At 35.5% G+C, this 13,476-nt stretch overlaps 2 protein-coding genes across 3 annotated transcripts in view; one reads left to right on the plus strand and one right to left on the minus strand.

Annotated features, from left to right (window-relative positions):
- The first annotated feature begins 614 nt into the window (after positions 1-614).
- On the plus strand, positions 615-3,359 carry LOC123534238 (uncharacterized). The gene is made up of 4 exons (XM_045316388.2): positions 615-724; positions 1,196-1,383; positions 1,690-1,839; positions 2,823-3,359. Exons 2-4 carry the CDS (start codon positions 1,197-1,199, stop codon positions 3,002-3,004), a joined length of 519 nt encoding a protein of 172 aa, XP_045172323.2. The 5' UTR covers positions 615-724; position 1,196; the 3' UTR covers positions 3,005-3,359.
- Positions 3,360-4,651: 1,292 nt separating this feature from the next.
- The window catches only part of LOC123533702 (zinc finger protein 226-like), a 31,597-nt gene continuing 22,772 nt past the window's right edge, over positions 4,652-13,476 (minus strand). For both annotated transcript variants that reach the window (XM_045315487.2, XM_045315485.2), the window contains exons 11-16: positions 12,725-13,035; positions 12,170-12,400; positions 8,971-9,101; positions 7,908-8,195; positions 6,833-6,963; positions 4,652-6,023 (exon numbers count right to left, since the gene is read on the minus strand). In XM_045315487.2, coding sequence (XP_045171422.2) covers positions 5,850-6,023; positions 6,833-6,963; positions 7,908-8,195; positions 8,971-9,101; positions 12,170-12,400; positions 12,725-13,035 — 1,266 coding nt within the window. In that variant the 3' untranslated portion in view covers positions 4,652-5,849. The remainder of the gene's footprint in view (positions 6,024-6,832; positions 6,964-7,907; positions 8,196-8,970; positions 9,102-12,169; positions 12,401-12,724; positions 13,036-13,476) is intronic.

Consider the following 13,476-nt stretch of genomic DNA (forward strand, 5'->3'; position numbering starts at 1 on the left):
CTACACCGATCCTCAGTTATTCATTGTGATTTCTATTCATATGCCTTTCTTTTTCAATTCTTGGTGTTTCATTTTTATAGTTTCAGTACAGCCTACCCTTTCCCACACAATAACAAAGAGGTGAAAGATTTGTATTTTGTCTACCAAATTGATTTCTTTCTGTCAGCCTTTAAAATATGCTATTTAACTGGGCTAAACCTTTATCTTACTATGGGCTTTTATTTGTTATCATACATATTCTTAATACAACAAGTTCCTAGAACATGTTTGAGAAAAACCCCTAGATTTGAAAGGAGTACAGAGTACGTTTACATTTACATTCCCATGTCCGTGTCCGTGATAAAGGTCTACTACTACATTAATGTAATACTGTATTTAGCCATTAAACACATTGTCTTGGCCTTATATATACTGGTTATTTCTCATTTCCTTCATGCAAAACGTGTATAATTACCATCATGGAAATACGAAACAATACAGTTATTTTGTGGCGCGTTTTTAAATTAATAAATAGAAGCAGAAAAAAGAAAAATGCGTCGCACGCTGTAAATGACAATTATATGCCTGACAAGCTATAGACTGTATAAATTATACATGTACCGTATCATAACGCTCGAATTGGAGCGTTAAAGGCTGTTTCAACGTTAACGTACTTGACGCATTAATTAAATGTTAATATAACTGTACGTTAACTCGTTGATTCGGCGGAATATTGTCAACACAGGTAATTTTCTTTGTATATCAGTAGAACTTCCTTTTAACATAAAATATAAAAGTTGGATAACACTTCTTGCCACGGCTAATTTTGTATTCCGGGCAGTAAATGCTGTGTTAACAGAAGAAATATTTTCATTTGATTTACGTCCGTAGCAAGTTACAGTGATTCAACAGTTTGAGATTTCTCAAAGTTTATAATTGTAAAACTTCACGCTTCTTCTTTGTTTTCCATTCTCGAACTGCATAGCGTCCGAGCTTCATTTTTTTTTTTTTATTGCATTACTTTGAAGCTTCGTGATTTCAAGCTTCAAACCTTTGAATTGTAAAGCTTTATTAATCTCGAATTCGTTTCTAAGCTTTAGAATTTTCAAGCTCAACATTCTAAAAATTCACGATTTTTGAGCTGGGTGGTCAAAAATCTGCAGGATTTTTTCAAACATTTGTCGTGACTGAGTCTTAGGTTTCATGGCTCTTGCAGGATGAACACCGTGTTGTTGATCGGCATAGCGGTCACTGGGGCAGCTTTATTGATATCAATAGTTGCAACATCCATTCCATTCTGGTGGCGAGTTGCTGCAGAGGACTGGGACGAAAGTATTAACTTTGGCCTGTTTCAGTTTTGTCGGTATACCAGGAGTGATGAAATTTGTATGTCGTATATATCAGGTACATTATACATTTGTATTTACGATAAATCTCAATCATTTAAACTTTTCATTTATGAAAGGTAAATAGTTCACTTTTTTGACTTCATTGTCACATTTTCGAACTGCTGGCTGTAGAACCCGGTCAGCCGACTGTCATATCCGTTCTTAAGTAATTATCTCAGTATTAATTACAAAATGTATTACATTTTTTTCCATGCGACTACACTTACAAAGTTTTCGTGCTTTCTTTGTTATAAATGCCTGAGTGGTTGCTCCTAAAATTTCAGACAGATTTTGTAGCCTGGTTCTTTTTCTTTCATTCTAGTCTCAGACTGGTTGCGTGCTACACAAGCAATGATGATCATGTGTATATTATCGCTGGCAGCAAGTGGTGGTTTATCATTATTGTTTGGTTTCGTACTAACAGACAAGACAAGCATTGCCTTAGCTGCGGCGTTCGTCGCAATGGCTGGAGGTAGGTTAAGTCAACTGCATTTGAATAAATAGCCTTACTGCACAGCCTGTAATGTATATCCAAGGCATGCTATCTGGGTCAAAAGTAAACAGAACCCCAATAGTGGTAATAAGTGTGCCTGCAGGTACAAAAGCTGTCTTATGACTGTGGGTATTGGGTAATGACAGCATGCTCAACCATTTAAAGTCATTCCATCTAACACTAGCTTACATATAATAGTTTTTTAAGTTGTAGATGGAGCACAATTTTGCCAAAGTGTAAGCAAGAGTTATGAACCTTGCCTTGTGAAGTCATCTCGTACCAAAGATGTGTTGAGAATCTGAAAACATTTTGTCAAGTTTGTTTCTGAAACATGCCAAACATTCACAAAATTTCTATGTTAAAAAGGAGCATCATATTAACAAAATAAAACTAATGTTTCGTGACCTGTCCGGTCAGCTCATGATGTTAAATACATGTGTGAAGTTTGTAAGCATTTGCCTGTTTTTAGCTTTTTATAAGCATTTGGCCTTGTAGCTTTAGAGAAACCTGCTTACATGCAAAACTTTAACTGCTACATTAAAGTGGACATAATTTTGACAAAATATAAGCTAGAGTTATGTGACTTACCTTGTTAAGTCACCTCATGATATGATGCCAAAGACATGTGTGAAGTCTGACAGCATTTAGCCTAGTTGCATTCGAGAAACCCGCATAGATGTAAAACTTGTGTGACCCAGCTCAAATACAACTAACATCGGATGACAACAGCTCTACTATTTTAAAACTTTCAAATGGAAAAGTACTTTTCTTATATCATTTATATACAGGTTTTGTAACTTTAAAGACTTTTTCAAAAGAAAAAGATCTTTCAGTACTAAAAACGTTTTGAGAAATATAATTACATGTACTCTGGAATCAAAAATTATTTCTAGTAACTTCTTATAATCATTATAAACGTCAAAAGGCAAACTGTAAAATAATTGGAAACTATTTCTTTTCAGCATTCTTTGGATTGTTGGGAGTAATAATATATGGTGCCAAGATGTCGGATCCCGATGGTATCATACATGTTCTCTCTGTGCTCAACGGGTCACTACATGCCGGGTTTGGTCTTGCAGCAGTGGCAGTGGTATTAGCAATGATAGCACCAGTGCTGGTTTTCTGTTCAAGGAATTCAAACTAGTATTGTCTGATTTTTAATATAGGGACCCAACACCATTTATTACAGTCATTCTATCATGTAACGGGCGACTTGACTTCGCGAAACACAGAGAAACTTTCCTGTTCACTATAATTTACTGGAAACTTCTCCATGTGAATCCAAGGGAGGAAAATGTGCAGTCTCAGAAGAGTTATCTTGCAGCTATAGTAGTTTTCTCTAGTAGTACTGTGAAATGCCGATTTTCATAATAAGACCTTCATGGTCATCATACAAAAACTTAACCAAATCAGGACAGAGAGGTTAACACACTGATGAGTTCAAAAGCTCTATTTATTCTACGAATAGTCGAAATAAAAATGAAAAAGCAATAAAGGAGGACACAGCTAAATTGTGATTTATCTTCCGTCAACTGCTACTTCGCAGTCTTGTTAGATTATGCCATAACCAGCATGTGACTGGTTTATATTTTGGATATCTAACACGGAAAATTTAAAGAACAGTGCATCTGCTGCAGCTAAAATTAACAGCTGCTACTGTTAACCCTTATCATGCTGGGCACGATTGATTCTGCCTTTGTGACCAGTGTAGATCTTGATCAGCCTGCACATCCGTTAAGTCTGCTCAAGATCTGCAATGTTCGCCATTCAGTCAGTATCATTTTGGTAAGCACACCTTTTAACAGTCAATGGTACTATCCGAATTGAAAAATGGACAAGTTAATTATAGAAATTTAGCAGGGTAAGGGTTAATAGGACACGAGTTTAGTAGCCTGAGTAAATGATTAAACTCCACAGAATGGACTGACACGCTACAAATGACTATGTAAATAAGTGGATGACAGAAAAAAGGACTTTATTGAAGGAAAAATTCATTGTTAACAAAATATATTTAACATAACACTTTAACAAATTGATAACATTTATCAACTTCTACATTTGTACTTTTATTCTTTTGTTCATAAGATGTGGCTTTGTAAACAAACACAAAGTTTTTTTTCTAAATAATAAACTTTCGTGAAATATGATGCAGTTTTTAAATTAATTTCAAAATCAAGGCTTGAATGAAACTTATTTAACACACATTAACAATGGAAAATTGCTATCACCATAAAACATGCTATTTTCTTGCTTACCTAGTATTAAAGAGTTATCCGGACATCAGATCACCTTACCTTTTTTCCAAAAGGTGAAAACAAGCTATATTGTGTATATCTTGAGGTCATATTGTGAAGTCATAGTGATTTATATCAGTGGTAGGCAAGAAAATGATCTAACACAATTGGATGAGTAAGGCTGGTGTTTTTGCCCCTCGGGTTTAGGAAAACTCTGTCTTACACAGGCAATCATATATGAGCCGTGCCATGAGAAAACCAACATAGTGGCTTTGCAACCAGCATGGATCCAGACCAACCTGCGCATCCGCGCAGTCTGGTCAGGATCCATGCTGTTTGCTAAAGGTTTCTTTAATTGCAATAGGCTTTGAAAGCGAACAGCATGGATCCTGACCAGACTGCGCGGATGCGCAAGCTGGTCTGAATCCATGCTGGTCGCAAACCCACTATGTTGGTTTTCTCATGACAGGCTCATATTAAGATATTTATCAAGTTTCAGATGCTGCTTGGCCACATACAAAATAACGGATAAAAATACACCAATCAAAAACGGGGAATACATCTGCTCGTACAAGATGCACAGAACATTACTTTATTAACTTCAGTTTCATGTATATCATATGAGCATGCAAAAACATTGTATAAGTCATCATAACTTACTGTTGTTACTTTTATACAGAACATGAACTTAAGTACCAATTCCAAGTTCTGTACACCAAAAAATGAAATTCTTAAACTTCCTTAAAATCCTCATAAATGTAGATATAAATAACACCGATTTGTTTGACAATTTTAAAATACCAGAATTAGCAAGACACTCTTTTTGGTAACATGCAGAATGTATTTTAAAGAAGTAACATCGGAGTCTCCAGGTAGTCAATAAACCTGTAATGTGCTAAAGGGCTTTCAAACATGTAAACACAATGGTAATGGTAAAGCTCAATGATAACTGACTTATTAAATTTTCAGGGTCTCAATATAAAACATTCATACATCTGATGTACATTTAAACAGATTCAAATAAAAACATCCAAGACAAGATTCAAATACTTATAAAGGACAGTAAAAATGCATTTGTTTACTTTTTAATGACTAGTTTTCTAAAAATCCACGTCTTAAAACCTTAGTCCGAGCAATATCTTATTGGCCATTTAATAATTCTGTAAATTGTGTACCGTAATACTAAATAGTAACAAGAGCTGTCTGATGACAGCGCACTTGACTTTTCTCAGTGCTTGACTCTGAACTTGAGCTTTGCCAGTACAAACTTCATAAAATTTCAACCAAATAATTCTAATTTAAAAAGAGGCATAACTCTGTCAAAATTCAAATCAGAGCAATGGGGATTATTTCTCCTGATGTAGACTTTGACAGTAAATAACTAATAAAGGTTTCAAGTCTAAAGCTTTTATAGTAACAGAGGTATCTGACTATATCAAGAACTTAAAGCAAAAAATATTCTAAGTTAAAAAGGGGAATAACTCTGTCAAAATTCGAACAGAGTTATGGGGAATGTTTCTCCTGGTGTAGACTTTGATAGTAAATAACTACTAACTCAAAAATACTCATAATTGTAACTTGCATGCATGTGTCTTAATTAAAACAGTAAAGTCCAGCATGCACACAATGTCATGTCCTTTAAACTTTACATGTCCTAGAAACTTCAGATGGCCTTAAAACTTCACAAGTCCTCAAAAGTTCACACACATCATGTCCTTAACACTGCAACCAATAAGCACTGAAAATATTTATAAATTATTCCAGTTGTGCAACTTGTGCCTCACTAGCCATGTTAGCAAGAGTACTCAGTGTTTGTTCTCCACCATCATTCATCACCAGAATGTTCCCACTACTCTCATCTTTAACATGTTCAACTTGTTGAATCTGTTGAATGATTCCACCTTCTACAATTTCACCCTCCTGAACGTGCTACAAGGAAAATAATAAAAGTATACAAATCATTTGTTTGACTGTTTGGTTTGCTTAAATTACTGCAGCACGCTGGGTCGAATAATAATTAACTTATCTTTTGACCCAAATCCCTGACATATTTCATATCAAATGGAAAATTTCTCCCTTTACTGGATGAGGAGGATCTAAAGACCCAAGTGCCTCTCCAGCCAAAATTTCAACCATGGACTTGCTTCTTTGCCAGAACAACCAAACTTCCAGAAGCTATCATACTAAGCGATTCTAAGTTGGCAATATTACGGTAACCATTTGGTTACGAAGCCCTTTTGTACAAATTAGTCCCCACCTTTCTGTTTATTGTATTCTGTAGTCATTCTGGCATTACTAAGTGTCCAGTTAATCATATGCAACTTCATTGAAATATCACTCCTCTTCAAGTAATGTAAGGAAATAGCTGTGAATGCAAAATCCATTTCCTAAGTTTATTTTTTGTTAGGTTTTAGAGTTACACAGACACATTTTAGATCATTTGGCAACTTTTCCAGCATTAGATGATATAGAAAGATCACAGGTGCTCCTCCAGGAATTGTTTCCAGCTTGGGCAGGAATCTGGTTAGAACCAATGACCATTACAAAGCCAGCCAGATGGCTGCTGCACATAAATTCTAGACCCAAAGTGAGGTTTCAAACCAACATTTGTAACGGGCAAGTAATCTGAAGTCGGCGTCCTAAACCGACATTTTTACCCAATTTATCAATAATTAATGTCATAAAGCAACACAAACTATTTTCTTCAGTCTTTTATTGTATACAAGGGAATAGGTTACCTGTAGATTTGAAGACTCTATAACCTGAAGTTCCTCCCCAGATCCTGCTATGATATACCTAGTTCCGTCTGGGCCCTCGATTACCTGTGTCTCCTGTAGGTATGTAGTCTCTCCTCCTTCATTACCTAAACCTGCAGAGAAAATATAAAATAGAGACTGGATAAACCATGGCCTACATCTTTTTCATGACAGTTTCAAAATGTACCTGTACAAAAATACTTTTTCTCAAAATAACACAATTCATGTTATAAGAATACCTTCTAGTTTTTAATGGGGAACTACTTTTTATCAGTGGAGTAATACTCATGATGCCCTTCTAGGAATTATGTAAAAGGCATGTTCTGGCACCTGGGCAGAACCATACACATTCTGCAAGACAAGTGGATTGCTTCCTCTAAAAAAAGAACTTGACTTGAGCACGCGGTAGAATTGGAACCTATATCACAAAGGGGCACGTGATTTCCAGTTGACTACTTTATGTCCTCTGTATATGTAAAGAAGTTAGTTTCTAAATAACTGAAGGGAAACAACTTAAGCTGAACTGGTCAGAAAACATAATCTGTTAAACTTAACAAAACATTCAGGTGTTCTCCCTTGCTAATTCACAAGTTAGTGATAAGAGTTTATAACTTATAAGCATTTGCACAGTACACAGACTTCTTTATTTTTCAACATTTCAGATAAATTGACATTAATTTTTAAATGAATCCTGATGGATAATTAACAACCTTTTTGCAATTACCATTAGTTTGATGTTTTAGTTTTGACACACCTTACAAAAGAAGGAAAATCCTAATTAAATAATAAATCTTGATCCTATAAAAAACAGATTTTTGTTTGTTTAGGTTTATTAACAATATTGTTCCTGGATTCTGTATTGGTTCTACCCTGTTCTCAGCAGTAATTGCTAACTTCTTCACATAAGTCAGAGGTGGAGGACCAAATAATTAAGAAACAATATCTTTCATTAAACAGTCAAGGGAAACAAGCACCTCGCCTGGAATCCAATCACCATAGATCTGCACTCTCCCTATTGAGCTAAGCTAGTGGACTATAAAGAAATACATTTCTTTACCAATAAGGAAGACTTGCTGTTGGCTATCACTCTCTTGCTGGATAACATCTACATGTAACTCATTCTGTCCTCCCTCTACTTCACTGCCTTCTACAATCTGTAATAGGTCTTCTTGGTGCTCGTTCTCTGCTTTCACGATCACTGGACCACCATGGGACGCACGTCTTGTTGTCACTATCAGTTCCTTGTTGCCCTTGGCAACATGATGTCGAGACTTTATGTGACGTTTCAGTTTATCATTACGGTGAAATGATTCGCCACATATATCACATTGGAATGGGGTCTCACCTATAACAGCTCATGGTAAAATTTTCTTTGTCATTCTTGTTTGCATATTAAATTTTTTATTGGGTTTCATGTCACACCCGACACAATTATAGGTCATATGGCGACTTTCCAGCTTTGATGGTGGACGAAGACCCCAGGTGCCCCTCCGTGCATTATTTCATCATGGACGGGCACCTGGGTAGAACCACTGACCTTCCGTAAGCCAGCTGGATGGCTTCCTCACATGAATTCAACACCCAAAGTGAGACTCAAACCCACATCGATGAGGGGCAAGTGATTTGAAGTCAGAGCCCCCGCAAATTAAAATAAGTCATCCTCATCAAGCTGTTACATTTTTACAAATGATAGATATTTATAGAAACTAACAATATCTAATGTACTAATATTCTGTTTGTTCTTGTCTGACTGCTGAGTGATAACTCTTTTTTGTACTATTTTTACCTATCTGCAGTTGAAATGCATTTTATCATTTGATATACAATTGAAACTCAGTATCCCTAGGCGAAATTTCACAATGTTTAAATCAAGTTTAACATACTGCTCTTTGTTTGAAGTACATTTGATGTTCCATCAGTCAAGACCTTTAAGTATTTACGTTAAATTCAAAACTGTTCTCTACATAATGGCACAATCATGTAATAAAAATAATGTATAAACTACTTTAAGAGATTTTATGTGAGGTTTCCCTTAACTGGTTTGGTGAAATACTGGGCAAATTTTTAGCAGCATAATATGGCATAACTACCATAAAAAATATTCAACAGTAATAATGTACCTGTATGTACAGCTCTCATATGATGTTTGAAGCCAGTCACCTCTGTGTACTCTTTGTTACAATATTCACATTTATAGGGCTTAGGTCTCTCTCTCGGGTCTATATGGACTAACATGTGCCTCACTAAACTCCTGAATGTCAAAGAAAACAACTTTAAGAACAAGACATAAAATTTAAAGTTTGTTTAATTTGGTTTACCACCACTTTGCTATAGTGATCAGTTACCCAATCCAGTAATTCTGGATTTTGTATCAGTACTTGTTTGTTCTTTGTGAGAAACTGACAACTTCTCCACACGGTTCAGAGGTGGAGGACAAGTGACTTGGTGCCATAGTTTTCTGTCGAATTCTTTGCAGGAAACAGAAGCCTTGACTGGGTATCAAACTTGCGACCTTTAGGTTCTTAGCTTTGTGCTCTGCTAACTGACTTAAGCACGCGTATCAGTAAGTGCTGAAAAGTACTACTGCCATAGAAACAGCTGTGTACTTTACAGTGGACACAGTGGTTCAGTGATACATTTCCAGCTGTGACTATAAATTAAAGCTTAGGTACAATCAACTGTGTAGTTAGTTCAAAATCATTAAGATGACATGTACTAATAAACATTTTTTTAAAATTTATATTTCTTTGACTGACCTTAAAGGGCATAAAAATTTAGCTCCATAATTATCTCTATTTCTATGCCTTCAAGCCCTTTTCATTTTCTTTTAACAAATCAGCATGGAAGCAAAGTCATCTTTAGGAGAGTAAATATTTGTCTTTCCTGTTTTATCATTCATTAAAATTTAATGACCTGTAACAAATACATTGCTCTTTTGAATGCCATAATAATCTTATCTTTTAAGTTAGTTCTGCACCCTCGGGTCATTTCTTTTCTACAATGTAGTATTTGATAAAACTCTTATTTTTCAAAAATTTAGAATATACTTAGAAAACATGGCAAGAAACAGGGTCATGTGAATGATTGTTTGCTAGTCTTATTTGAAAACTATGACCCTCGTATTTTCAAAATCACAATTTTGGTGACATTTTTTGCCAATATAAAGTTATTTACAATATAGATTTTAACAAAAACTTTTTATACCTGACCATGATTATAAATGAATACAAGAGATCACAGAGTGATCTTGGCGCCCACCAATGTGCCATTTTGGAGTGTTCCAAATTTCAAGACTTACTGACTAGCTCAAGGTCAAATTTCATTTCCGTACACAACACTGTGCATGTGGTCCAAATTCGAAAGCTGTAGCTTGAGAAATGTGAAAGTAGGTCACTAGATCAATCTTAAGGTCAAAGTTTAATTTGGTACACAAAACTATGCAAGTGGTCCAAATTTGAAGGCTTAGCTTGAGAAATGTGTAAGTAGGTCACTAGGTCAAAATCAAGGGTCAAATTTCACTTCAGAACACAAATCTATGCATGTGGTCCAAATCTGAAGCCTGTACCTTCAAAAATGTGAAAGTAGGTCACTAGGTCAATTTCAAGGTCAAAGTTTGTTTCGGTACACAATCCTATGCATGTGGTCTAAATTTGAAGCCTGTAGCTACAGAAATGTGAAAGTAGGTCACTAGGTCAATCTTAAGGTCAAAGTTCATTTCGGTACACAAAACTATGCATGTGGTCCGAATTTGAAGGCTGTAGCTTGAGAAATGTGAAAGTAGGTCACTAGGTCAAAATCAAGGTCAAATTTTATTTCAGAATACAGAACTATGCATGTGGTCCAAATTTGAAGCTTGTACCTTCAAAAATGTGAAAGTAGGTCACTAGGTCAATGTAAAGGTTAAAGTTTGTTTCGGTACATAAAACCATGTATGTGGTTCAAATTTGAAGGCTGTAGCTTGAGAAATGAGAAAGTAGGTCACTGGGTCAAAATCAAGGTCAAATTTCATTTCGGAACACAAAACTATGCATGTGGTCCAAATTTGAAGACTGTACCTTCAAAAATGTGAAAGTAGGTCACTAGGTCAAAATCAATGTCAAATTTCATTTTGAAACACGGAACTATGCATATGGTCCAAATTTGATACCTGTACCTTCAAAAATGTGAAAGTAGGTCACTAGGTCAAAATCAAGGTCAAAGTTTTTTCAAGTGCACAAAACTATGCATGTGGTCCAAATTTGAAGGCTGTAGCTACAGAAATGTGAAAGTAGGTCACTAGGTCAAAATCAAGGACAACTCATGTCAAGGTTCATCTTGCCACTCAAAAATATACATGTCCAAATTTGAATGTTGTAGTTATTGACAAGAAGATTTTAAAAGCTTTTCCCTATATAAGTCTATATGAACCATGTGACCCCCGGGGCGGGGCCATATTTGACCCTAGGGGGATAATTCGAACAAACTTGGTAGAGAACCACTAGATGATGCTACATTACAAGTATCAAAGTCCTAGGCTTTGTGGTTTGGACAAGAAGATTTTCAAAGTTTTTCCCTATATAAGTCTATGTAAACCATATGACCCCCAGGGTGGGGCCATATTTGACCCTAGGGGTATAATTTGAACAATCTTAGTTCAAAACCACTAGATGATGTCACATACAAAATATCAAAGCCCTAGGCCCTGTAGTTTTGGACAAGAGGTTTTTCAAAGTTTTTCCCTATACAAGTCTATATAAACCATGTGACCCTAGGGGTGGGGCCATATTTGACCCCAGAGAAATAATTTGAATCATCTTGGTAGAGGACCACTAGATAATGCTTCATACCAAATATCAAAGCCCTAGGCTCTGTGGTTTTGGACAAGAAGGTTTTCAAAGTTTTTCCCTATATAAATCTATGTAAATTATAGAAATAAACAAAGGGCAATAACTCACTCATAAATTGTTGAACCAGTCTGATTTTCAGAGGGACACAACTAGGGTACCAATACATCATTCTGACAAAGTTTGGTCAAAATCCCCCCAGTAGTTTCTGAGGAGATGCGATAACGAGAAATTGTTAACGGACGGACGGACGGACGGACTGACGGACGGACGGAATGACGGACGGACCACGGACGCAGAGTGATTTTAATAGCCCACCATCTGATGATGGTGGGCTAAAAATGTAGATCTGTGAGCATATTTTTCAGATTATCTGCATATAACAGTAGAGATCTGCAAATTTCATGTAAACAGGACGACAATATTTGGAAGTATTTCATGCATCAACATATTTGTTATCACCTTTTATCTTAAGAAAGCTATGTAAACACAATACCTGTAATAGATGAAATCTTTGCCACATGTTTCACACTTATGAGGTTGTTCACCATCATGTATTCTCATGTGGTCTTTGAAATGTTTGCGACTCATAAATCCCTTCCCACATACATCACAGATATATGTCTTATGTCCCCAATGGACAACCATATGCTGGTTACGCAGACTAGTTGATGTGAAACTTTTCTCACACACTCTACATTTGAATGGCTTTTCACCTTTATGAACTCTGTCAAAGAATAAGAAATAAAATATAGTTATGGCAAATGCATGCTGACTATTTCTTCAAATTAATTTGGTTAGTACATCAGACAAGAGAAAAATTGCCAATTTGGTCAAAATGCTTTTATTTTTTTTGCATTAAGTCGAGTAACATAAATAAGTCAATGGGACAACCACAGCATTTTTCCCCTGCTCAGTGTCTATTTGTCTTCTTATATACTGGTGTTTGGGTTTGTAATTTTTTTGTGACATTTGGAAGAAAAATCTTTTTTTTCAAAACATATTTTTGAGAAATTTGACCTCAGTGTATAAAATTAGTACATATAAATACCTAACATGGTCTTCCAAACGTTTTGGGTTTGGATAAGCCTGTCCACAGATTTCACACTGGTACGGATGCTCCTTGTAGTGACTTAACATGTGGGCTTTCAAGTAACTCTTGTACTTCAGAACTTTCCCACATACTTCACATGTTGTAGAAGACTTCTTGTTTAATACACATATTCCTCGAGCTATCTTGTCTGCACGCTGTTCATGGTACTTCAGATGCTGTCGTAACTTAGTCCTGTCATAAAATGTCTTACTACATCCCTCCCACTCACACATTTGGGCTTCATTCATATCTACATTTGGTCCATCATTCTGAAATTTTAAGCAATATGCATTTATATGGTATCAACAAAACACTTGAGGGTTTTGTAATTTCAAATATATGCATATACATTTAAAAATCCTTACATCTAGCAACAAAGACCTGCTAAAAACTTCTATAATTATCATTTGTCTTACAAAAAGCAAATATAAAATGTTTCAAACTTAATAAAAATTTTCTACAAGTTCCAACGAAAAGGTTACTAATTTGGTCAAATATAAGCTTCTCTGTTGTTGTCAAAATTTAGTGAAAAGATTCTATTTTTTCATTTGTGCATATTTTCAATTAGAATGAAAGCCACACATTTTAGATGAAAAATAATTTCTCTCAAAAATCCATAAAAAGTGAGTACTCTGAAAGTGACTAGTGGTACAAACTTATTGAAACTTAAGCTATTTTTATAAATAACCTAAAATATTGTACAGAAGGTA

The sequence above is a fragment of the Mercenaria mercenaria genome, chromosome 12, assembly GCF_021730395.1.
Source record: "Mercenaria mercenaria strain notata chromosome 12, MADL_Memer_1, whole genome shotgun sequence".
NCBI classification, from domain to species: Eukaryota; Metazoa; Mollusca; class Bivalvia; order Venerida; family Veneridae; genus Mercenaria; species Mercenaria mercenaria.

Bases quoted from the DNA above. Each gene is read 5' to 3' on its own strand.
- LOC123534238 (XM_045316388.2), top strand. From the start codon at position 1,197: ATGAACACCGTGTTGTTGATCGGCATAGCGGTCACTGGGGCAGCTTTA. The intron at 1,384-1,689 runs GTACATTATACA...CTTTCATTCTAG, and splicing joins TTGTATGTCGTATATATCAG to TCTCAGACTGGTTGCGTGCT. The intron at 1,840-2,822 runs GTAGGTTAAGTC...ATTTCTTTTCAG, and splicing joins GTTCGTCGCAATGGCTGGAG to CATTCTTTGGATTGTTGGGA.